The sequence below is a fragment of the Rasamsonia byssochlamydoides genome (assembly GCF_041956645.1).
Source record: "Rasamsonia byssochlamydoides strain NRRL 3658 unplaced genomic scaffold VTN77scaffold_34, whole genome shotgun sequence".
NCBI lineage: Eukaryota > Fungi > Ascomycota > Eurotiomycetes > Eurotiales > Trichocomaceae > Rasamsonia > Rasamsonia byssochlamydoides.
The window spans coordinates 53,487-76,761 of NW_027192417.1; the positions used below are offsets into that span (position 1 = coordinate 53,487).

The 23,275-nt window shown below is 50.4% G+C and overlaps 7 protein-coding genes across 7 annotated transcripts; 2 read left to right on the top strand and 5 right to left on the bottom strand.

The window, feature by feature from the left end:
• Positions 1 to 1,077: 1,077 nt before the first annotated feature.
• VTN77DRAFT_4813 (uncharacterized protein) lies at positions 1,078 to 4,049 on the bottom strand (the record flags this gene model as incomplete). Its single annotated transcript, XM_069420914.1, has 7 exons — positions 1,078 to 2,765; positions 2,831 to 2,987; positions 3,053 to 3,145; positions 3,202 to 3,381; positions 3,447 to 3,529; positions 3,599 to 3,802; positions 3,875 to 4,049. 7 exons carry the CDS (start codon positions 4,047 to 4,049, stop codon positions 1,078 to 1,080), a joined length of 2,580 nt encoding a protein of 859 aa, XP_069277380.1.
• A 357-nt stretch (positions 4,050 to 4,406) lies between these two features.
• On the bottom strand, positions 4,407 to 5,787 carry VTN77DRAFT_4814 (uncharacterized protein; the record flags this gene model as incomplete). Its single annotated transcript, XM_069420915.1, has 3 exons — positions 4,407 to 4,600; positions 4,717 to 4,786; positions 5,476 to 5,787. The coding sequence occupies 3 exons, from the start codon at positions 5,785 to 5,787 to the stop codon at positions 4,407 to 4,409; spliced, it is 576 nt and encodes a 191-aa protein (XP_069277381.1).
• A 562-nt stretch (positions 5,788 to 6,349) lies between these two features.
• Positions 6,350 to 6,839, bottom strand: VTN77DRAFT_4815 (uncharacterized protein; the record flags this gene model as incomplete). The annotated part of the gene is made up of 2 exons (XM_069420916.1): positions 6,350 to 6,613; positions 6,792 to 6,839. The coding sequence occupies 2 exons, from the start codon at positions 6,837 to 6,839 to the stop codon at positions 6,350 to 6,352; spliced, it is 312 nt and encodes a 103-aa protein (XP_069277382.1).
• A 6,293-nt stretch (positions 6,840 to 13,132) lies between these two features.
• VTN77DRAFT_4816 (uncharacterized protein) lies at positions 13,133 to 13,609 on the top strand (the record flags this gene model as incomplete). The annotated part of the gene is made up of 1 exon (XM_069420917.1): positions 13,133 to 13,609. The coding sequence occupies one exon, from the start codon at positions 13,133 to 13,135 to the stop codon at positions 13,607 to 13,609; it is 477 nt and encodes a 158-aa protein (XP_069277383.1).
• A 381-nt stretch (positions 13,610 to 13,990) lies between these two features.
• VTN77DRAFT_4817 (uncharacterized protein) lies at positions 13,991 to 15,137 on the top strand (the record flags this gene model as incomplete). The annotated part of the gene is made up of 2 exons (XM_069420918.1): positions 13,991 to 14,569; positions 14,640 to 15,137. The coding sequence occupies 2 exons, from the start codon at positions 13,991 to 13,993 to the stop codon at positions 15,135 to 15,137; spliced, it is 1,077 nt and encodes a 358-aa protein (XP_069277384.1).
• A 1,739-nt stretch (positions 15,138 to 16,876) lies between these two features.
• On the bottom strand, positions 16,877 to 20,874 carry VTN77DRAFT_4818 (uncharacterized protein; the record flags this gene model as incomplete). The annotated part of the gene is made up of 3 exons (XM_069420919.1): positions 16,877 to 18,745; positions 18,811 to 20,718; positions 20,812 to 20,874. The coding sequence occupies 3 exons, from the start codon at positions 20,872 to 20,874 to the stop codon at positions 16,877 to 16,879; spliced, it is 3,840 nt and encodes a 1,279-aa protein (XP_069277385.1).
• An 802-nt stretch (positions 20,875 to 21,676) lies between these two features.
• VTN77DRAFT_4819 (uncharacterized protein) lies at positions 21,677 to 22,568 on the bottom strand (the record flags this gene model as incomplete). The annotated part of the gene is made up of 4 exons (XM_069420920.1): positions 21,677 to 21,850; positions 21,947 to 22,062; positions 22,125 to 22,193; positions 22,364 to 22,568. 4 exons carry the CDS (start codon positions 22,566 to 22,568, stop codon positions 21,677 to 21,679), a joined length of 564 nt encoding a protein of 187 aa, XP_069277386.1.
• Positions 22,569 to 23,275: the final 707 nt, after the last annotated feature.

The following is a 23,275-nucleotide window of genomic DNA, read 5'->3' on the forward strand; positions in this document are numbered from 1 at the left end:
CCCATTGAGGTCGATTTACTTACATCTTGACCCTGTTGTCGTTAGTAGTCGTCGAGGTGGTGAGAGTGTCGGATCTCCAAAATTGTCGGGAAGTGTATTTTGCACGCTTAACGAGTGTGGGCTGACCTAAGCGAAGTCTTGGCGCCGTCCGTCCCTTTTGGGTAACGAGGGCCACCACTGTCGGTTCCAACTTCCGAGCGCTGACCAAAGGCACACCAGCTACTCCACCTGGCCCAGCCATTTTACATAGACTCCCTGGTCTTGACTCACTTTCGAAATTGGAGAAATTTGAAGTCTATGATGAACGTAGATCAACGTGGCCAAAAACGGCCGGTCAAATTACAACAGAATTAGATTACAACACAATACAAAACGAAAAGGAACTTCAATGATAGTAATTGGAATTTTTCTAGCTACTGGATCAATCGTTATGTTTGCTGCATTTGTCTTGCCAGGAACAGGGTCTCGCTGAAGCTGTCATTCTCAGGATATGACACAAAAAAAAGACAATTTTTTGTGCGTATGGCGACACAATCATGGTGGAATGTGTAAGGGGCCAACACACAGGAAAAACGACAGAGAAGAATGAAAACACAAAAAAGAAAATCGTAAATCCCACGGTCCCACCAGTCGCAATGTGACCAGGGGAGAATAGCGCTGGGTCATCTCAACTACATCGATTCCATTCATCGTGAATCTAGTAGTGAACATGATAACATAGACCGTAAAGGGAAATCAGAAACGATGCAGTGAAGGAGACCGGAGCGATCACAACGATGATTGACTAATAACAGGGAGAAAAAAAAAACAAATAACAACATCACAAAGGTCCCCACACTCTCCAGTGCATCGAATCAAGCATAGGACAGCACCACCCGGGATCCAGTTACACTCGTAAGATTACACAACAAAAGCATTATCGGAACAGGAGAAGGTTTCATGCAAAATTGGAGAGCGATTTAGTTTCCAAGGGAATCGCGCAGGATGACATCTTATCGGCATTAAATATTCTTGCCAGCAGCTCGGCCAAGTTGCGAAGAATTTCACCAACTGGCGGCAGTGGTTGTCGGACTGCGCTTACGACGTAGATTCCTGCTTGGGTTGGGAACCCTGGCCGCCGCCATTGACAACTCCACTACCGTTAGGAGTGGCGTTCGCATTCCCACTGCCACGGGGGCTGCCTTTTGGGGCAGTACCAGCCCTCTTATCATCCTCGCCATCGTCATCATAGTTTTCATCCACTTCCATCTTGCGAGCCGCAGGCTCATGCAACGGCGCCTGCTCCTTGCGGGCAGACTCCTCTTTGACCTGCGACGGCGCAGATGGGCCGCCGGACGGAGGGTTGGAGGACGACTCAGCCATGGGAGGCAGGGACGATCCCGATGGCTGGGGCATGTGCTGAATAGACGGCAACGTGGGAGGATGGTGCGCGGCCTCGGACGGATGATAGTTCTCATTTGCACGACGTTGTTCTTCGCGACGAGCCTCGGACGAACTACGACGCTGCACCTCGCCGGGCGAAGTCACCCGGCGGTTCATATGATCATCCAGACGGGAGCGATTCTCCTCATTGGCAATCTTCTTGACAGGGCCCGCCTCGGCGTTATCCCATTCTCGGCCTCGCTTCATCGCGGACGGGGGGCGCTCTTCGCGCTCACGAGCCGCTGCCTCAGCCGCGGTCATTGCAGAGGCGGGAGGAGGGGCGCCGCCAGCGATGCCATTCCCGCTACCGCCCTGGCCGGACATGCCGGGACCGTGGTGGTATTGCTGATGCGGGTACGTGGAGCCAGGAGACGAGGGGCGTTCATCCCGGAGAGGCCGTATCTCGGTGGGAGGAGTAAACGGACGGTGATAAGGAGGCAGAGAGCTTGCAGGAGCCGGAACACCATTAGGACCCGCGGGTGCGCCAGGACCAGCATTAGGAGGTGGTGGTCCGCGAGAAGAGGGAGGGTAGCCACTGGCGCCACTAGGGGCGCGATCATGAGGCTGAGGCGGTGGGGGAGCAAGCTGAGGCAGGGTGTGCGATTGCGGGTAGGCATTCGGGGCCGGAAGACCGCCTTTGGGAGAGCGAGGGGCGGGTTGGCTGCGAGCAGGCTCCGGGAATGACCTAGGTGGCTCCTGGCGCGGGCTGGGATGCTGGACGGGAGGAGGGCCGCGGCCGTCGCGCTGATCATAAGCATTCGAAGACTGTTGCTGTTGTGGCTGGCTCTGAATCTCGTTGATGCTGCGGTTCCAGTCGGCAATCTGGCGAGGAGGAGCTGGGGGTTGAGGAGGGGGGCCACCCGTCGGCGCAGGAGCGCCCCATTGGGGAGCCGGAGGAGCACCGACGCCAGGATTCTGGTACGCTTGTGGGTGGACATCCTGCGGCACTGGAGCAGGAGCGTTGTTCTGGGTCTGGCCTGCCAATTGGCTTTGGAGCAACTGCAGACGGGCTTTGATGTGGACATTGGTCGGATCGAGATCCGCAGCACGCCCGTAGGCATCGAGGGCATCGGCGGTCTGGTTGTTGCAGGATTCATAGAGAGTGCCCAGGTCGTACCAAACCTCGGAGATGTAGGGGTTGAGTCGGATGGCACGCGAGTAGGCGTCGAGGGCATCACGGTACTGGTTGATCTGATAGTAGAGAACACCGATGGAACACCAGAAGGTAGGATTCCGTCCATCCCGATAGACCGCCTGCTGATAGGCCTCGTACGCCTTGGGGTACTTTTGCTGCGCCATGTAGCAACGGCCCAGAAGATACCAACTCTGCGCATCACTGTTGTCTGTAGGAGAGATGAGTGTCTGCTCGGCAACGCGTGCGAGTTTCAGCCATGGCAAGTGGACGTACCTGCGCTAACGGATTTCTCCAAGTACTCAATAGCCTTCTCCTGGCTGGCGTAGCTGCTGCTTTGTTGGTGGTACAACCACCCGAGCTGCTGTAAGACCTTGGCATGGTTGGGATCCTTATCAAGGACTCGGCGGTAGGCAGCTTGTGCGGCGTCGAACTGGTGGTGTAACAGTCAGCACGAACCAGGGCCACCGGCTAAATTGGAATCTTCGCGATACTCACGTCCTTCTGCTGTTCATGAACATGACCAATCTGAAACCAGATGTCCTCTTCGGTAAGAGGCCGAGGAGGGTCATTCACAATGTATTTGAAGCACTACACCCCTGCTCGTCAGCATCAAGAGCGATCAAGATTGGTTACAAAAAACTGACCTCCAAGCTCTGGCTGTACTTTTGCTGCTGCTTGTAGATGATTCCCAGGCGGAAATAAATCTCATTGGCCTTTTCAAAGTCGGGAGCCATGCGCATAACCTGAGTGAAAGCTTCCTCTGCGTGGTCAAGCGAACCATAGCGGTCGTAGAGAATACCAATACCATACCACAGCTTGGGTTCCTAGAAGGGACCGCCTACATTAGCGAACGGCTAAAAAAAAACATGGGTAAAGAGTAATAACAAACCTTGGGGTCTCGCAGGTGATAGAGCGCCTGTTGATAGGAAGTGTAGGCTTCCTGCAGATTGTCCATCATCAGATGGCAGTGGCCTAAAAGTCTTGTCAGCATTTCCGGTTGCAGAGACTTCAAATACGGATCAGCCACCATAGAGAACATACCGAGACTACCCCAAGTCTCTCCGCTCTGGGGATCGAGTTTCAGGATGTTCTGGAGATACTCGATGGCCTTGGGGAACTGCTCACGAGTCCGGAGAATTTGAGCGATTGCGCTCATGGCGGGAATCGACCACTGGTTGTGCCGAAGCGCCTGCTCATATGCGCTCATGGCACCATCCAGGTCGCCCATGAGCTCGGTCAGACTGCCTGCAAAGCGTAGTCAGTATACACAGCTCACATGGATGACCATACTTCATGTCAGATCGAGGGATCCCTTACCGATCTGAAGCCAGACTTGCTCGTTCAGTGCAGCAATCTTTTGTGCCGTCGTCAAGGGAGGGCCCTTCTGCCCCTGCGATTGGACTGACATATGGCCATTTACCTGCGGATGAGTTGGAAGATGGCCATGATGCGGAGGCACACCCCCAGGAGGGGACGGCTGAGGATGCGCCATGGGTTGTCCTCAGGGGATCGCAGTATGCCGTCCCGAAACCAGACGAAAGGGTAGACAGAAATCAATATTCTGGAGAACCCAAGCGCAGCTGCGTTCTTCAGCAGAGAGAGGCTGGCTCGCAGAACCAGTTACTCTTGATATTCAAGAAGATTTCCGCCTCGCAGACGACGATGCTGCTCGACCGGAGTTCCGATGACGTGGCACGCGGTCGTAACGAGGTCGAGCGACAGCTCGCAAGAATTGAAAGGGAATGAAAAGAACACAGACGGTGTGGAAAGAATCGCAAGTCGACTTGAGATGCGATTGATTCCAAAGTGACGCCGACCGCGAGACGTTGGGCGTGGGTACTGGAAGGCGTCAAGGAGGAAGACCACGCGAAACGTGCCTGGCGGCTAGCACCCGCAGCGAAAACGGGAAAGGGAAGAAGAAAAGAATCACCAGGACGATGCGTCCGATTATGGAAGTGGAAGAGATGTCTTGAGAGTGTTGGGGGAAGGGAAGAAGGACAGTAGCCGGGGAAGAGTCTGTCCCAGAGCGAGAGAGCAGCGACGCTGGAGAGGAAAAAGCAGAGAAGAAGGCCGGCAGGATGAGAGAGCGAGAGAGAACGGGGTTCGAGGGGCGGGCGGGAGACGGTGATTTTTGCCAAGCGGCGCTAGTGGTTGTGTACCTTCTGGCGCAGTCAGCAGCAGCGCCGAGGGAGGACGGGCGAGGAGCAGCGGCCGGCGCCAAGCGGAGGCCTGGCAGGTTTTAGGCTTTAGTTAGCCCAGGGGGGCCAACCTGCCGGTGGGTCCGATCTGGGTGGTGCTGGTGCACGGCACTGCTGACTAAGCCTGATCACTGATTGCCTTGTCTCTCCTCCCGATACGGACATAGGCTGTCCGGAGTATTCTATGATTCCCACGCTACGGGCAGACTATCTACAGTGTTTGCTGATCTTGGTGTGTGCTTCCAAGGCTGTCTCCTGGCGGTGGTCCGACACCGCCCAAGCGAGTTTTCTGGAAGACTCTAATAAGAAGCGCCTGCCCCTTGAGCTCTCAAGCTGCGACAGATCACCTTCGAGATCTAACTTCTTCTATGTTGCACAGCACGGAGTACCCGATAGTTCAGAACGTGGAGTTCTTATTTCGTGAGGGTTCGTAACCTCAGGCTGCCTGGAAGATTCCGGCTTTATTCTGTCAGTCCGGAGGTGGCTGGGGGATTACTAGGCCAACTCTTAAAATAAGACACTTGCCGTGGGAGGCTACATGATGATGCGCCCTGCCATGTGTGGATGTGGGGGTCTGTGTTGGTAATTTGCAGGGAGTCCTGTCGACAGGCCCTGCCTACCTAGCCTACCTAACAGAGTTGTAAGAACCCAAACGGAAATCAAGAGCGAAGCAACTTCAAGCAAGAGGTGTGAGGTTAAGCGACAGCAGTCACGACTCACTGCTGCAGGCGGGAGCTCGTCACCCATCAGCCCGGGCAGGGGGGGGCGGCGTCTCCTTGCGTTGTAGCACAAATGAGAAGTTTCAAGCGCGAGCTTGACCGGTGGTGATGTGGGCCCGGCCGTACCCACGGCTGGCGCATGTGGCCCGTGGGCAGCGTCCCCGTGCCGAAGCTTGCCCCTAAGCCCCTTGCGGCCTAGTGTCCTGGAGGGGACGGGGTGTCCCCACAGGAGAGCCACATGTCCCTTTTGGGTTTGGCGTGACGCCTCGGAGGGATCCTGGATCACAGTCCATGGGTCCTGGGTCGGACCCATGGATCCTCGACCGAAAAACAATAATGGCAGGAAATCCAGACCACCACCGCAGGCATTCTTCTCCCTGCCAACATTTCCTCTTTTTTTCCGTTTCCTTCATACGTCCGTGCACCCCCTGTGACACCAACCCTGCGGAAGCCTTTGATCGAGGACAGGTCTATAGAAAAATATCCAGCTGCCATGGAACAACCGATTCAAGGCTGTAGTATCTCTTGTACTCTACTGACTACCTACCTAGGTAGGTAGGTAGGTAGTAGGTACTTACTCCGTACGTTCTTCATAGTCCGGGTGACAGCGGTGATGGTGACTGACTTATTAAGTAATGCGTCCCACCTTCCCTGCTCGGGTGTCTAGCGCCGGGTGTGCTGCCATCTGCCAGTCTTCGCGTCTGCAGTGCCATCAATTGCCCTTGCCCTGCCCTGCCCTGCCCTGCCCTAACCCGAGTCACGACCCTGGCGCTGCGCCGTTAACGGCGGAGCCTAATAATATTATCTCCCTCCCCAGGTGACTCTGACTCGCCCCGACCCGCTGCCCGGAAGCCGACAGAACGCCTCCTCTTTCGTCACTTCCCCGTCTCCGTTTTTGGAGACAGCTGTGCCACAGCTCCAGCCACAGGGCGCACCTCCTCATCCACCCCTCTCGTCGCCCAAGTGACAAGTCCCGAGCCGATTTTCCCGTTTTCCTGTTTCCATTTCCAACAGCCGCCCAGCTCGAGATCCCTGTCCCCCTCTGGCACCTGCATGCCAATTTTGCCAAGTGGATTCCTGTCGGTGGATCCGCCCACACGGTGACTACTCTCCAATCCATCATACGCCGATCGCTCGGCCTATTATTGCCTGGATGATCCTGGTACACCGTAGGAGGCGCTTGATGGTTTGACGAGAGACAAGGTGTTCAAATTTGCCGTCGAACTGCGGTTTATTACAACGCCACCCGCTTGCTGCATGGCACGGCGCCAGCCAACGCATCCATATCCACTTCCTCCATCTGTGACTGCCTACTACCGTGGGCGGCCCCCATGCATGACCCGTGGCCTTGGGCAGAACCATCATCCAAGTTAAAACGGGAAACGAAACGAGGGGCTGGCAAAGCGGGCAATTACGCACAGCAGCGTCATGCTTTGACCTGTTTATATATTCTGTCAAGATTGCATCGCTGCACTGTCGCACAGAACAAGAGTAAATCTGACAGGCGGTAGTGCTGCTACCCGACCTGAGTTGTCGCATCCGCCTGGATGATACCTTATTCTGGTGCACTCGGGATGTGATTATCTTATGATTATCACTTGCTTTGCCAGGCGGCAGGCAGACAGAGCGCTCAGTGTGCACAGACTACACGCATGCGGACAACGGGGAATGTTCCGCGCGCCCCGCCTTAGCATGGCTGCCGGCTGCGTGCAACTCATCTCGGTGCAGACTCAGTCCTCCATCGTGGCGAGATCTCAACCGCTGGCCAGTGACGGCGGTTAGGTAATTATATTCTAGACGGAACGAGGTCGCACACCGGTTTCAAAAGCTCCGAGTTTCCAGTCCATTGTTTCTCGCGCAAACTCAAAAGTCTCCGTCAGGCAAGTCAGTTGTAACCGTGGCCATTAGACAATCTGGCGCAGCACTTGCGCCTGTCAAGTGCCAATCGACGTAGCAGGCTGCAGCATGGCAGCTACCATACAGGGACTGTTACTCCGCAAGCGGATGGATGGATGTCCTACCTAACTACTCCTACTCCGTATTGTTGGGGCAGTGTGTGTTATGTCATCACGATGAAGCCAGTTGACCTATCACAGGACGTCTGCGATTGATAATATATATATGAGTCGCTCACCAGCATGCGCCAAACCCACTGTACTTTTCTGCAGTAACAGCAATCAAGGAGTCGCCATAGTCGTCATCATAAGTCTGACGCTCAGCCTGACTAACATCAGCGCAGCCCCATGCATGGCTAAGGATGCCCTGCCATGGCACAATCGAGATATTAATAAATTTCCAACAGGATCAGTCACCAAACTGTCAAGCATTCGAGCAAACGCCTTTGATTCTCTACGGCCTGGAAATTATCATTATTATTGTTTTGGTGATAATGAGTGGCATTGAAATTGGGCGTCTGAGGGGGAAAAGAAAAAGTCTTTCGATGCCTTCTACTACTGAACCGTTAAGTATTTCTTTCTTTGCAGTACGGGGAAATCTCCGTACCCTTCTTCTCTTTTACTTTTCTATTTATTGTTGAACTTAACCAGCAAAGAGGCTATACAGATCCACGGTTTACCAGAAGCCGTTGACGTCGAAGTTACCTAGGTAAGTCCCTACAATAAAATTAAAAAAATAAAAATAAAATACAAATATTACCCTTCCCTGGACTACTCCGTATGAACGAGTGGAGTAAGCAGGTGTCTGCAAAATTTCACACAGGCGGCTTCCCTTCCATGGAACCGGAGACAACGTTTCCCGAGTTTTCTGCGATCCAGCCCGTTCGACCGGTTGAGTTAAATAAAGTCATTGCCCCATCCGTCCAGTAAGGTTTCTCCTTTCCTTTTTTTTTCTCTTTCTCTTTGTATTTTTTATTTTTAAGGTTTTTGAATTTTAAATTTATTTTTTGTTGTTATTTCCCGGGGTAATATTCCGGAAGAGGTAGGTAGGTAGGGTCCTCCTTCCTACAGCACCGAAGTGACATACCTAAGGTTAGATGCCTTAGGTACCTACCAGGTCATACTGATCGGCCAGCCGCCAGCCGCCAGCCCATGCATGCATGATACATGATGCACCGATCTTCTTCCGTCCGTCGGTCCGGATGGATCCACTCGAGTCAACTCCACTCCACGCACTCACCGCACTCATCACTCAGTCACTCAGTCCCTAGCTACCTAGGTAATTTCGTTCTCACCTGCTGCTCATTTATTTATTCCCAGGCGATTGATCTGCCCTTTATCTGCTCTTGACTTGACATGAGTCCTATGATAACCATATTGAAGGCGGCGGAAGTGAGGGAGGGAGGGAGGTCCAACTGGAGTCTGTCTGACACAGACGATCTGGACTGTGGAGCACCTACGTGTTCCCGTGACCTCAGCCTCATCTGGTTAGCGCAAGTGATTAGGCCCGATCGGGTTAGGCGTTTCCTCGCTTATTTCAAAGTACAGTACTCTGTACCTCTATCTACAAGTCTTGCTTCACTCGACCTTGAAGAGAAAATACCTGTTCTATGCCTGGGACTTTTGTATGCACATGTACCTACTACAATATAGGTAGGTTCTATTTTATCCTTTCCAGGCGGGCTTCCTACCCATATTCATTCCTTATCAGGCCGTAATTCTCACCATATTATATCCCTTGGTAATATTTGTCTCTTATTTGCATTATAAATCGTCTAAAGTATGTCTGCAATGATTCTGCTCCATTCATCGCTAGTCAAAAATCCCTATACTATAAAAATAAAACATTGTTTTCCGTTTGTACACACTGTCACGTGGCTGTAAAAAGCAACATCTATGCATAAGCATACCACAGCGGGAGATGTATATAAATTGGCAAAGGGATGAGACCTGTAAGGCTTGTCTTATCTAGTTATAACAAATAGCACACTCCGAAATAACACTCAATTAATTTCCTTTCTGGCCAGTCCACCGTCCTCGCTGCTCTTTGCGAAGAAGTTCCTTTAGGTGTTTAATTTAATCTCCTGGTACCACCTTTTGCTCCAAGTTCATAAGGCATTATTTGCCCTTGTCCTTTACCAATCAATTCAGCATTTTGTCTCGTCTTGGAAGGCCTCACATCGTTCCTTTTAGCGTATTGTTCTCATCCCTGCAGGCGTGAATGTTGTCGAATTGTGATATTGCCAATTTGTACAGTACCACGTTGGTTTGTGCTTGCGTCACATTGGTTTGGACTTGCATCACCTTGTTATGGACTTGGGCTAAATTTCTGTAAATTTCGCTGAGACTTCTCATCTCGCTGTTTTCATATTCTTTCTTGAATATGCGGCTGCTCATTTGAATCATCAGCTAATCTTATTGTATATATGTACATGTACAATGACTTGACTCCTAAAAAGGAAAGAGCACTCCATACTGGAGCGGAAACAGAAAGAACCTACCCTTGAAGAACAAAAAGACCTCTCCTTGAATCTCTTTCATTTAAACCCCCTTCAAGCTTCTTAAAGAGTTGATTGTTGTGGTCCTGGTCTGTGGCTATCATCTTTTGAAATCTGAAAATGTCCTAATAATAGGATTCAGCCAGTATCAATGAGGACAAGCTCCCAGTTTTGTGCCAACTGTAGGTAGTTATTCAATACTGTCCGACCAAGAGTTTGAAGGGGAAGTAAATGGCAATTTAAGAACGTGTACAATTTGTTGCTACGTGTGTTGGTACGCAAATAGGCGTATATGATGATGTACTGGAAGAAGTCGATTCAGATACCATCTTTAACCTTAATATATGTATATATTCCTATTAAATATTAATCTATACATTGAACTTGCTTTTTCTAAAGGTCACAAACTCCTATAAGAGCTAGAAATATTCTTTCATCATATTTGTCCATTTTTTATCTCCCTCTTTATATTCCTCAGCAGGCTTGCTCTTGCTATTGATGTCTCCTCTTGGTAGACTCGCTTATCACGATAAATGTCATGTCCTGCTGCCTCTGGCAAAGAATTATCACCGTGTTTGTAGGCGCGAAGAAATAGTAATAACAAGACTTAGGGTTACGGTCATCGATAAAAAAAAAACTCAAAAATGCTTCTCGAATACGATTTCCAGATGGAGGGCAACAGTCATAAAAATCTAATTGTGATCCTTCTCATTGTCTCTCTCCGATAGGAAAGAAGATTGTTTTTTTTAGGGCTTCCAGTTCGTCTACATGCTCAACTATCAAGCGTCCAGTTACCTGCGGCTGGGAACAGACCCTCTAGGTGAATATGCTGTCGACTTACAGGCCCTCCTTGGCCTGCTTTTTCCTGCCTAAACTCAAGGCCTCCAGTACTGACACCGAAACAACCACAGACCTTCCCGTTCTGGAATTCGTATCCTCTAGATATCACAGGAAGGTGACTTTCCTTGCTGGGCAATCTTCGGAACACCTGCTGCAGCGCTACAACAATGCTGCCAGCAGCTACAATGCCATCCGGAAGTATACCGTGTCGAAGCTATCCCTCATCTGCGCCATGCAGATGTTGGCCTCCTTGCCAGTACAGCAGGTAGAAAGTCAGATATAGTCATTATATTGGCATGTTCCAGTCAAGGCAGGTCTGATCTGAGTCGAGGCATCAAAGCTTGGCCGTGAAGGCTGTCCTGATCTTGTCAACGCACTCCTACTGATAATGACCGAAGAGGGGTCCCAATTACTCATCTGTGATGTGATCTTGGGCGAACAGTCGCATGGGGAACTTTAGGCGGATGGTGAGCTGGTGCCGTAAGATTACCTGTCGTGGTCTTCTTCCTCTTTTTCTTCTTCGAATTTGGATTGCTGATGCATCGATGACTGTGTGCCAGCGCCAGTCTTGTCAGGCAAGGAAGAGACGAGTTCAGGCAAAAGGTATGGTTCGAGATCGTCAAAGTGAAAAGGGTGTGCCGGAAGTCAGTGACGCGGCTTCCCGGAAGAGAGTTGACTAGTTTTTTTTTTCTTTTTCTTTTGTCTTTTTCTTCTTTTGTCATATTTCTCATATCGCTTACTATTTTCTTCATTATATTCCCTACCATGTTTTTGCCAATATATGCGAGAACGGGAATTGGATGGATGGTGTATATATATATATATATATCAAGATCAGGCCATTGTGAGTAATTGCTAGAATAGATCTGCTTGTTTCATCCACGAGATACTCAGGCAGTTAAAAAGGTAAAAAAAAGTATATATAATAAATAAGGGAAAAAAAATATTCTTCTAAAAGAATAAGGGGCAAGAAAGGAGAGAGAGGAGGCCTAAATTTTTTCGTATTTTTTTTCTTTTTTGTTTAGTTATAAAGATGCAGGAACAGATGGGTTTTTTTTCCTTTTTTTTATTTTTTGTTATTTATTTATTTATTTATTTATTCTTTTTTTAAAAAAGAAAAAAGGCACTGCATTTCCTTATCAACCTTCCACTGTAGACAAGATCTTTCATAGGTAGGTACCTTACTTTACCTTAGGTATCTTCTAGAGTGGTCCAGACTGGGAGGACTAGGGCTAATAACCTAAGTCCTAAGTACAGTAAAATACCTAATTAACTTACCTACCTAGGTATGTACTCCTTTTTTTTTAAAGAAAAAAAAAAGTAATGACCTCTTTCATTCGGTACTAGGTAGTGAATGCAAAAAGTGTGGTGAGTTGTTCGTCTTGTTAAATTTATATGCATATATAGTAAGTATAATTTATCTTCTATATTAAGTATACTGTAAGAATGGCTGGATTATCATGATTAGTATTACAGGGTTCATCATGATAAGGATTGACGATAAGAAGTGGAGTCGAACTCTAGGTAGTACCTGGTCATCTGGTCTTCTTCACTTTTACCGGGTCTAAATCAGGTCTGCTATGGTTCGAGTTGAGTTACCAGTCCAGCATGTGGGTTCTTGGCCATCCCGTAATTGAAACTGAACTTTTCTTGTCTTTGTTTCTTTGTTTTGCCTGTTCTTGCGTACAGAGTATGGAGTAGATGGATAAACTGCGGCCTGCCACGCTCCAAGCCAAGAATGCCAACACTGCAATATTAATATTGTCTAAGCGAGCGGAATGTTGATCACCAATAAGGGAAGGCGACAGACGAAGATCATCAGGAGTCCTCCCCACAAGAAAGCGGAGACAAGATGGGCAGGACAAACATGTTCATTACCCGCAGACACACATGCCGGGGACGGAACGGTGCATCTGTCATCATGCATCATCGTCATCGGTTGTCATTGTCAGGACTCAGCACAGCCAAGAAGAGTCAGTCTGGCATCAGCCAAGACACACGTCACGGTGGGAATCGGGTTCTATTCTTTTTTTTTCCTTTCGGGGATTCATTTCTGAGTTCCAAGACTCGTTTCCATGAGTCAACGAATGGTCTGGATGTCTTGGGATAGGATAACAGCAACGACTTGGATAATGCCGAGACAATTGGCAAGGTTGGCAAGGCTGGGCAAGACGCATGCAGCCAGCGAGCAGCCTTGCGGGATGATGTGTACGGAGTAGGGGATTTCTGCTGGCAAGGCCATATATCCTAGCCAGCGGACATCATTAGACAGAGTCTCCAGTACAGAGAATACTGTACCTTTGCTACTGCCAATATGATCTACAATCATAGCACCACCATCTTATCAAGTACTCTTGCTTGTTTGATCGAGACGTAAATTACTCGGTCATCCATACGGGCGCAGGTATTGCCGAGCCTGCCAAGAATGGACAAAGCAAGCGGATCGCCCGCGTGCTTGCCCTCTCTGGCCAATGACAACGCACAACGGCAGGCAAAATCGCCCGCAACCGCGACTGGTGGACCGCGCCAAGCCGGTTTCTTGGCATGCGGTACGGTCACGGCCGGTAAGGACGCCCATCCTTCCATCTCTTCCGCTGGTGCATCCAGCTGTCCTCCCACAAACGAAACGATCGATCATTACTGCCCTGCCATGGGCCATTGCCAACAGCAGCATGGCACGCGTTTTGATAGACACCGAAGACTGCTAGCATCCAGATCCACGATCGGAAGAATGCTCTCCCTCGCCCGAAAAGCGAACGCGGAAATCCAATGCGCTGGCCCTCTGCCGTTGCTAATTAACAACGCCAAGGGCTCGGCATCCAGGCTCGTCCTTGGCGTTGCCAAAGTCCAAGACGCCGAGATGACAGCCTCTCCGCTGAGATCCTCTCTTTGTCCTTCTTGAACTCTTTTTTTTCCTGGATCGCTTCCGCCGTCCTCCTTCCTGATGCCCTTCCTCCCATTCTCGTTTCCGCTGGTCCCGTTTACGGGCTGCGTGATATAATACCGTGCCCTGAACCCCTCCGCGGTCCCTGTACCACCTCCCCCCGTCCTCCCTTCATTCCAGACGGGACGTTCCTCTGCGCCTGCGTCGATCCAGATGCCCAGATGGTCCTGCGCGCTTGCGGAAGCCATGCATTGACTTGTCTGTCCGCCTGTCTTTCTTCTATCTGTCTCTGTCGCGGTTCCTCTCCCGCCAGTGTGTGTGGTGGTGATATCGTCAGAGGAAGCCTTATCTGACGTCCGATTAGGACGGTCGAGGCTTGTATTAGATCAGACTCTCGCCATGCCCCTTCATGAGAGAACCCCGTCTTCGCCGGCTGTCAGCTACAACCAAGATCCCATCGACTATGCGCACCACGATCAGTTCGTCACCGTCGTCCCGCATCATGTCTCTCCTTCGACGCTGCCTCCAGCAGCGCATCGCATCTCGTTGAAGCAGTCGCCCCAATGGCCCTCCTCGTTCGACCAGTACGGTATCGATTACCGTGGTGCTGATTACCATATGGGCTCAGAAGCTTCCTCGCCCGAGGCGACAGGGTCCCTGTCCGGTTCATCGACGGGCTCTTACTCCATCCCGCGTACCGCCCTGGACCCGGTACAGTCGTACCCAGAGAAAGCTGCGGGATCAGCCTCCTTCGCGCTGGCGTCCCGTGCAGAGGAGGGCTCTGTTGTGACGACCGCCGATGGGCATTTCCACAAGGACAGGCATGGGCGTACGAGCTGGACGTCCTGTCCGTTGCCGCTATCGGAGGGGCAGAGTCTCCGCAGCGTACGCCATGACGAGCAGAATTCCGTGACTGTCTATGCAGGAACGAAGGAGAAGTCATTCCACAGCCGAGAACCCAATGCGGTGTTAGTATTGGTACGACCCCAGCAATAATCAGACCATTTTACCATATAGAATCTTGGGTGCTGACTTGGACTGTTTGTAGGTTCTCCTCTCCATGCCTGTCCCCCTCTTCTCGATTGGTACCTGTCTCTACACGCTGTTGGCATTGCTCTTTGTGACCTTTTCCTCTCCTCTCCGCCTGTGTCCGCCTACACCTTTTTTCCGATCGACATCCTTTTCCATCCAGCTATGCCAGCTTCTGGTTCCGGCGCTACGATACCATGAACGAATGGCGCAAAAGCAGGGAGCGTCATCATCGTCGAGTCATCACCACCACCATCATCACGACCCCTACCGATCCGGTAGTCCAACGACACTGACAGACACGTTCTCGCCAACGCGTCTAGTCCTCGTCCTCCTGCTCGCCCCGGTGCTGAGTCTCGGCCTGCTGCTGGCGGTATGGACCGCGGCTTTCTTCTGGATCTTCGCCATGATCCTGGGCAATCCGGACGGCACAGAGCGGCGGGACGATGGCCGGGCTGCCGTTCTGGGCGTGAATGGCTGGTGGCAGAAATGGCTAGGGAAGAGCCGAAATCGGTGAGCAAGTCGCCTGCTTGCTTAGGTATCTTTTTTCTTTCTCATTCTTTCTCATTCATGGACCTTGTATGAACGAAGAACGAACCTCGGTGATTAGTTGGTTGGTTTTCAATTCTTTTTTTTTGGCTTGCTTGCTTGTTCATATATATCACGCTTCATGCTATGCTGACTGGTAGGAGGGAAAAGGGAAAGGGAAGGGAGCATTATGATCGGCGAAAGTGGAGTTTGATACTGGTTGTGTGTCTTTTTTTTTTCTTTGTCTGGATTCATGTTTTGCCTTGATTGGTGAGGCAGGCAGGGAGGGAGGGAGGCAGGGTTACTATCTATTGTACGAGGGTCTATATCTATGTCTATCTAGTTTTTATGTTTATGCACAATGAATGAATGCCAGTTTGGGAATATTATCATTTATTATTGCTATTGTTTATTGTTTTTAAGCAAAAGAGCGAACAGACTTCGCACAAGATGACGAACAAGAATAAACTAATATGCTATGCGCTTTGAAAAAGAAAAACAACAAAAATCTACATCTTAAATTGCCTTTTTTTCTTGTAATGATTTTGGATAACTCGACTTTTTGTTGTCTTTGCCAAACTTCTTTCTTTTCTTTCTCCTCTTTCCACCTACTGTAGGTGTTAATAAAGCGAATCAATCTCAACCCGTTGAAGCTTCAAAGCAGGCAGGGAGTCAAGTCAGTCAGTCATCCCCACCAACGAACGAAAAAGGGATGCCACGATGCTTGCATGTCATCCATTTATCATCCATCGATGAAATGAATAGATCATATTAATTATATCGATAGATCGATCGATCGATCGATCGACCCTGTCCTTGCCTGTCCTGTCATGTCAGGATTTGTTTCGGCTTATAATTATAATTATATATTATGCCTAACATACATCAGCGTAGATTATCTAACAACAGCCTCATGTAATAAGGTTCTGATCTTTCTTTCTTTAATTTAATTTAATTATCTATCTATATCGTCTTTACACTGTAAAGTCTTCAGTATTGAGTCTTGAGTCTTGTCAATCAATCAAGCAAGCAAGCAACCAAGTTACGTAGGGGTTCTAAAACAAAAATGGTTCTTAAAAAAAAGATCGACTGTCTTCATCATCTTTCTTTGCCGAGGGTCCGACTGACCGGATGACTGACGTATGTACATACTTCATGGATATATAATACCTAAGACATAAGAACTAAAACATACATAGACCTAGCTAGACCTAGACCCTAGGTAGGTAGGTAAGGTAAGGTAAGGTAAGGTATGGTTACGGGTACCTGGAAGAAGAAGAAGAAGAAGAAGAAATAACAATTCGGAATGATAATAAATAAGGACAATGATAATATATTCAAAAAAAAAGGGTATAAACGACACGACAAGATAAGTAAGTAAGTACTGGAAAACTCGACTCCTAATCACTGAGCATGTAAAACAAAAAGAAAGAAAAGGTCACTGAGTAACCAAACCAATCAATCAATCAGTAATCAATCAATCGGGGAGTGATGGATCAGGTAGTATAGTAATGGGGATATTGGGATATGGGGATACATATTATAGCTGGATTGATGAACGGATTGTCAGTCAGTCAGTCAGTCATCATATTCTTTCTTTTTTTCATCAGAATCAATACTCCTCTCTTGTCTTTTGTTTTCATTTCTTCTCACATCGCACATCTCACATCTCATTTCATTTTTCTTTTCTCATTCATTTCCCCCCTGCAAACAAGGCCGGTATTTCGTCTATCTCCTCCGATTCCCACCAACTCGAATACTGCCTTTCCCACTCCTTTTCCCCGCGACGTTCCTCCGCTTCTCGATCCTGCCTGATCCGCTGGGACCGTGGGACTTGGGCACGCCTAGGCCACGACGACCAGCGGCGATGTTCTTTTTCTTCTCTGCAGCAAGAGCGGCGGCGGCGGCGTTGGCCTTCTCATCAGCGTCATCCGCCTCATTATCCTCATCGTCAAGATCCATCCCATCAGCGTCTTTCTTCCGCTTGTTCGAGAACTTGAGTCGACCTTTCTGGCCGCGACGGACTGCGTCGGGACCGCTGACGGCAGCGAGGTACGCGTTGATGCTGCTTTCGGGCAGTGTTTCGTCCCCGTCCGCTGCACCGGTCATGTCGACGTCCTTGGTGCCGTCGTCGATGATCAGCTTGCCGTCGGCATCGACCTTGGCGGAGTGCTTCTTCTTGGCACGGCCCGGGTTGAGGAACCGCACGCTGGGCTTGGTGGTGGAAATGCTGGCCAGCGCGTCAGGAGCGAGCAGGTCAAGAGGATTGGACTCTGGCGATTGCTCGCGGATGTATTGCTCGCCTTCTTTGCCGCCTTTGCCCTTGCCGGCCTTGCCCTTCTTCGAGGAGGAGACCTGTCGGACATGGCCTTCCTCGTCGATATCGATCTCGCTGGCGTTGTCGAGGTCGGAGTCATCCGACGACAGATCAGAGCCGTAGACGGCTTTGTCGAACTCATTAGTAAACGCCTTGCCACCAGCACCTTCGTCCTCATCTTCGTCCCCGGCCTCGCTCCTCTCCTTCTTCTTCTTCTTCCGCCGCTCGCGTTCTTTCCTGATGTTGACGACAAGCTTGCGATCCGCTTCGCCGACCAGACCCTCCACCATCGCCGCACCGAACCGGCGGATGAGTCGGTCCAAAATGCCCTTGACTTTCGTCCGCAGACGGCCCTTGTGTTCCTTGCTCCAGACCATCAAATTCGGAACCAACGAGTCGAGGCGCGGACGGAGCATGTCCTCCGGCAGACACACGACGGCCACCTTCACAAAGCCCAAAACAGCCTTCACGATCTCGCGGTTGTTGCTCGTCAAGAACAGTTCGACCGTTTGGACAAGATCTAATACCACGGACGACGACAACTTGGGATGGAACTCGAAGAACAATCGCGAAAGCGCCGTGACGGACGCAGCAACCATGTGCGGCGAGCTACCAGCCAGACCGGCAGACACCATGGTGAAGTACTCTTCGAGTGTTGCCGGCGCATCGGGAGAATCATTTGGCATGTGAGGAACCAAAGAATTCCGAATCTTCGTACCCGGGGGATTGCGCTCTGGGTCAATGGTCCTCTTGGCCATGTGAACGATCAGGTCAAAAGAAGCGCTTCTCGCCTTCTCGTTGCTTTCTTTACAACCCAGCACAACCTCGGGGAGAACTGAAGGAATGAAGTGGAGGTCCGAAGTCGGCAGGTACGTGATGAGCTCGTGGATCGAGTGAAGACGATCCCGTCGTGCCGGAGACGGCGTCTTATCGGCCGTTGCCAGCATCAGAGACTGCAGCTCAGAGCTGCGCTCGCTGAGGGCAGTCTTTCCCATCTCCGTCGTCGCGAGACGCGGAATCAACTTGTATGCCTTCTTGATCAATTGCGGATCGGATGACTGGCGATTGAGGATAACAGAGGCCAGCGAAAAGAGATTCGCGAAACTCGACCGTGGCAGATAGATGGACATTGCGACGACAAGGTCCATCAGAGTATGAGACGTAGGCGGCATTTTATCGCCTGTTCCTTTCTGCTGGTTGCCTTGCTTGGCCGCCTCTTCCTCGGAAGGAAGTTCCGATTCCAACATCGTGGTGACTCGAGTAAATGTCTCGTCAAGCTCCTGTAAACGAATCAAAATTAGACGTTATATCCAGACAAGAATGCGGGATAGATCTAGCTACTAACCTTCTCCGGGGTGATACTTAGATACGCGTTGATACATTGCAGAATATATCCCCTGTAGTGCGGCAGCGTCTGACTATACACATTGAACAGCACGGCCAACAAGTTGCTAGCAAACCCAGCGAGATGGGCGATATTCTTCTTCGCAGCGTCCTTTGTGATGCGCCTCTGGACGATAAGGTCATCGCCCTCGGTCTCGAGCGATAGAATAGCCTGGTTCGATTCCACCAGATTCTGCAGAGCCTTGCAGATGTCGACACGCAGTTCCGTCTGTTTGTAGAGGACGTTGGAGAGAAGCTCCGCGAAACTCTGATCGAACGCCTTCTCCAGGTCTAGAGGTAGCTCACAGTACCCCGGCAAAATAGACCAGGTCTGTTGGATGAGGGTCTCGAAGATCTTGACCTCGACGGTCTTTTCGGCCTGCCCGTACTCTAGAACCCGCTGGTACAGCGCTTCACTCAGGGGTACGAATTCCGAGCGGAAATGCGCGAGATTAGTATTCGACACGTTGTCTCTCAGAATCGGCAGAAGCCAGACGCGACCTGGTTGGCCCGCTTTCTGTTGGGCGATATTGAGAGGCAGGATCTCCAGAACCGCGGCGGGGCCCATCGCATACACAGCCCTACCAAGGACTTGATCGGCCTCTTTCTTCCCGTGGAACGTCTCGTTTCCACGCAGTTCACCAATCGTCTTGACGATATTCGTGAGGTAAGGCGACGAGCGCCACTTGAAGGAGTCGAACATGGCGGCGCAGACCTTGAACACCTCCACCCAGGCCGCTTGATATTTCACAGAAAGAAGGTCTGCCGCGTTCTTGGCCAGCTTCTCTAACGTCTTCTCATCGTAGACAGAAGGCTCCAAAATGACGCTGTCGGGAACGCAGTTTGCAAGGAACGAGATGAGGCATTCCGACGCCGAAATTCGAATGTTCTGCGATGGGGAAGCGAGGAAAGAGGAGACCATCTCGAAGAGCTCTGGCAATTTCTCAAATGTCTCTTGAGGGTTGATCTGTGCAGAGACGTCATAACCCCTCGACAAGACCGCAATCCACGGTGGAAGAAGCTGGGAGTCATTCTGCGCCGGTCTCAAATCCTGGATAGCTTCCAGAAGGCGGGGCAGTTTCGCGGAAGAGAAGTCGTCCGCCATTCCCTCGAAGATCACTTCAAAGACCTCGAAAGCAGCCATGGTAATGTATTCGTTGCTGGACCGCGAGACATTCATGAGCAACTCGCACAGCGGCTCGATCTTCTTGCTCGGCCAGCCTCCAGATGCAGACGCGATCGCCTTGACGAGATGCAAGGCATGGATGATGGCGGGTTCATGGCGATCCTCGTGGCGGTTCTGGCGACCCTTCTTGATCTTCCCCGCGGCGGTCACACTGTCATGCAATGTCCGCAGAGCCGTCTCCGCACACATGTCTGCCGCTGGATGATCCAAGGATGGGCTGGGTGGAGGGTTTTTCAACACCTTGACCAACGCTTCCTGGGCTCGCTTGCGCACTTTGGGCCGGTGGTCGACAGCCAAGCTTAGCAGACCAGCCGTCGCCCGGCGCGGGCCGATCTGGGTTTGTGGCAGAGCCCATGCAGCGGCATCCTGTGCCAGCAGCAGAGACTCGAGACATCCAATGGAAGGTCGCAGCAACGGAGCTTCGACATCGGGAAGTGTGAGGGCAGGGACGAGATTGGTGAGGATCTGGGAGAACTTCGAGCGAAGGAGGGGTGCGGGGACGTATTCAGAGGTGATGTCGAGCAGATAGACCACCGACGTGGCTAGTTCTTTGTTGACAATTCCATGTTGACTCGAGAGCGCCTGGCTGAGAAGCGCGAGGAGGGCAGCGAAATACGCGGTGGGGGAGAAGTCAGCCTTTTGGTCGCGCAGCGTATCCTCAACGGCAGAAAGCACAATCGCAGTCTAGCATCATCCATCATCAGATCAGTGATCAGCTATGGGGACTTGTAATTATTTCATGGGGGGCAGTGCGGAGTTAGAAAAACGGGCACATACATGGCGCTGATTCTGCAGATTGGGCGATTTGATCTTGTCGAACTTCTCCGCCAGGGTCGCCATTTTGATTTGCTTCAAGCGAACGCCCCCGAGGCAGCTTGAGAAGTTCGACGCTGAATCTTCTTGTTGTCGCTGGTAGTGGCAGTCCAGACGAGGTGGGAGGCGGAGATAATAATTTTTAGGCGGTTCCGATAATAATAATTTTCACCGCCGATACACAAGGCTTGGCGGGACTAATCGCTATCGATAGGCCCGCCGCTATTCGAACCGCGTTAGTATTCTACAGAAGTCGCAAAAAGATTGAGAGGGGAAAACTAGACCCAACATAGAGGATATCGCCTAATAAACCTGTACTGTGTTTATTTACCCAAGTTCGAGAAAAAGGAAGAGGGAAAAAAAAATGGATATCTAATCCTCTGCAATGTCGATTTTCTCGTGAGAGAAATCTATCTACTCGACTCAACGGACACGATGCTATCATATCAATCACCAGTTCCGATTCCAATTCATCTCAATCAATCCTCAGGTCGAAGCATTTCACAATATTCTGCAACGCCTGGGTCCTCTGTATCTGCCTGCCACCCTTCGTGGAAGGCGTGGTTAAAACCGAAATAAGAAAAGAAAAGAAACATGAAAACAACGTGATCGTGAAACCAGCGACCCTTGTAGATAGACGCTTGTCGATCCTTCTCGCCAGGGAATAAGTGTGCAGAGAAATCTGCATGGGGTTCGTGGTATATGGGGTCGATTCGACCCCCCAAAATAACGCAAACCGAAGGAGCTGAGACCCCCGTCTGCGAGGACTTTGCCTTCCTCTATTCAGTTGTTGTGAAATGCGGGTAAAGCGCGTCTTTTAAGTATGCTGCTAGAATAGCACCTCTCCGCTATGTTCGGGTTCAAACCCAAGGCCTTGCAACTTGCTGTGGCGCTTCTTATCCCGACTCTTTCGCTCGTTCTCTTCCTTCTTCTTAAGCTCAAAGACTTCCTGGGGGGACGCCTTGGTCAAAAATGGGGGGATATCATCTTCCTTGTCAAGGTCCTTTGCCAAGTTAGCAACCTGTCTGCACAAAAGAGATTGGTAGACAGTAGCTCATCGAAATTTGACATGGTGCCAGGTCGACTGTTTCAAACTTACAATCTCTCCCAAGAGCAAGACATTCTCTCCCCGTACAAGGTAAAGACCCCGCGGAACATCAGCATATAGGTTGCCGGCATACAGGCGCTCTACTGTGTCCTGGAGGACCAGATTTGCTGTGCACATGTCAGAAGCGTGATTCATCCGGTCGTCATGACAGTGGGCCAGCAATCCATACCAAACTGATCCCAACTTCGCAGAACTCCAATCAATTTTCTTCCATCACGAAGGACCAACACAAGTTTCTCTAGACGAAATTAGTGTTAGTTAGCTATAACATTCTTTAAAACACGTGTAAACCCCTATTATATTGGACCCAGATGCATTGAAACACGCATCATTGACGAGATCCAGCACTCCAAAAGGGGCATATCAAGACCATCCTCCCGGGAATCGAAGAAAGGCAAGGGAGCTCACTATCTGTCAAATCCAGCAACTGGGCAGCAGTCGTGAACATCTGCGGAGGCAGTTGAGGCGGGCCTTGGGGAGGCATCATCGGCGGAGGGTGTCCGGAGGGAGGAAGAGGAGGCGGTGCGGCGACATTCTGCGGTGGATGACCGTGGTGCGCATTTGCCAATTGCGGTGGCCCAGCGGGGTTATCATGAAGGGAGAGTCTTTCCATGACTCTGGAAGTATGATGCGGCGGGCAGCGGTACAAAAAGCGCGTGTTTCAATTGAGATCTTGTGGAGGTGAGGCGGCGGGGGGAGAGAACCGCGCAACGCAATATGGGATTTTCGTGGGGGAGGGTTGCCTAGGTCTGCAGTAGGAAGAAAGATGATGCTATCATTCTGGTGGAAAGGTAACCCGATGCGATTATGCCACCAGACGAGAAAGATCTGATTTCCACAGAATTGCTGTAAATAATAAATTAAAACGAGGAATTGAGCTCACAGGAATGAGCAAGCAATGTTGCCTGGATTATCCTCGCGGGAATACAATCATGCGGGATGCTGTTTGCTGTGTTTGATTCACGACACCATATCTACAGTATCTCCAACACAACGCCAACCCTCAATTATATATTCTTCATACGACAAGGTCTTTATCTATGCCATATCGGACAAATTTAATTAAAACCGACCACATATATCTATTGAGGTTGAATATAAAAAGGAAACTACACAAAAGCTCGATAACAGGATATCCATTTACTACACATTCAATTATGTGATGACGATCTTTCATTTCTGCGCTACAGATAGATCAGATTTCCCTAAAAGTATCAAGACTAATCACACTCATTCTGAATTGAATTGATCGGCGGAGCCTGCCGCTGCTGTGATCACCACCACCACCACCACCACCACCACCACAATCTGGGTCCTGGA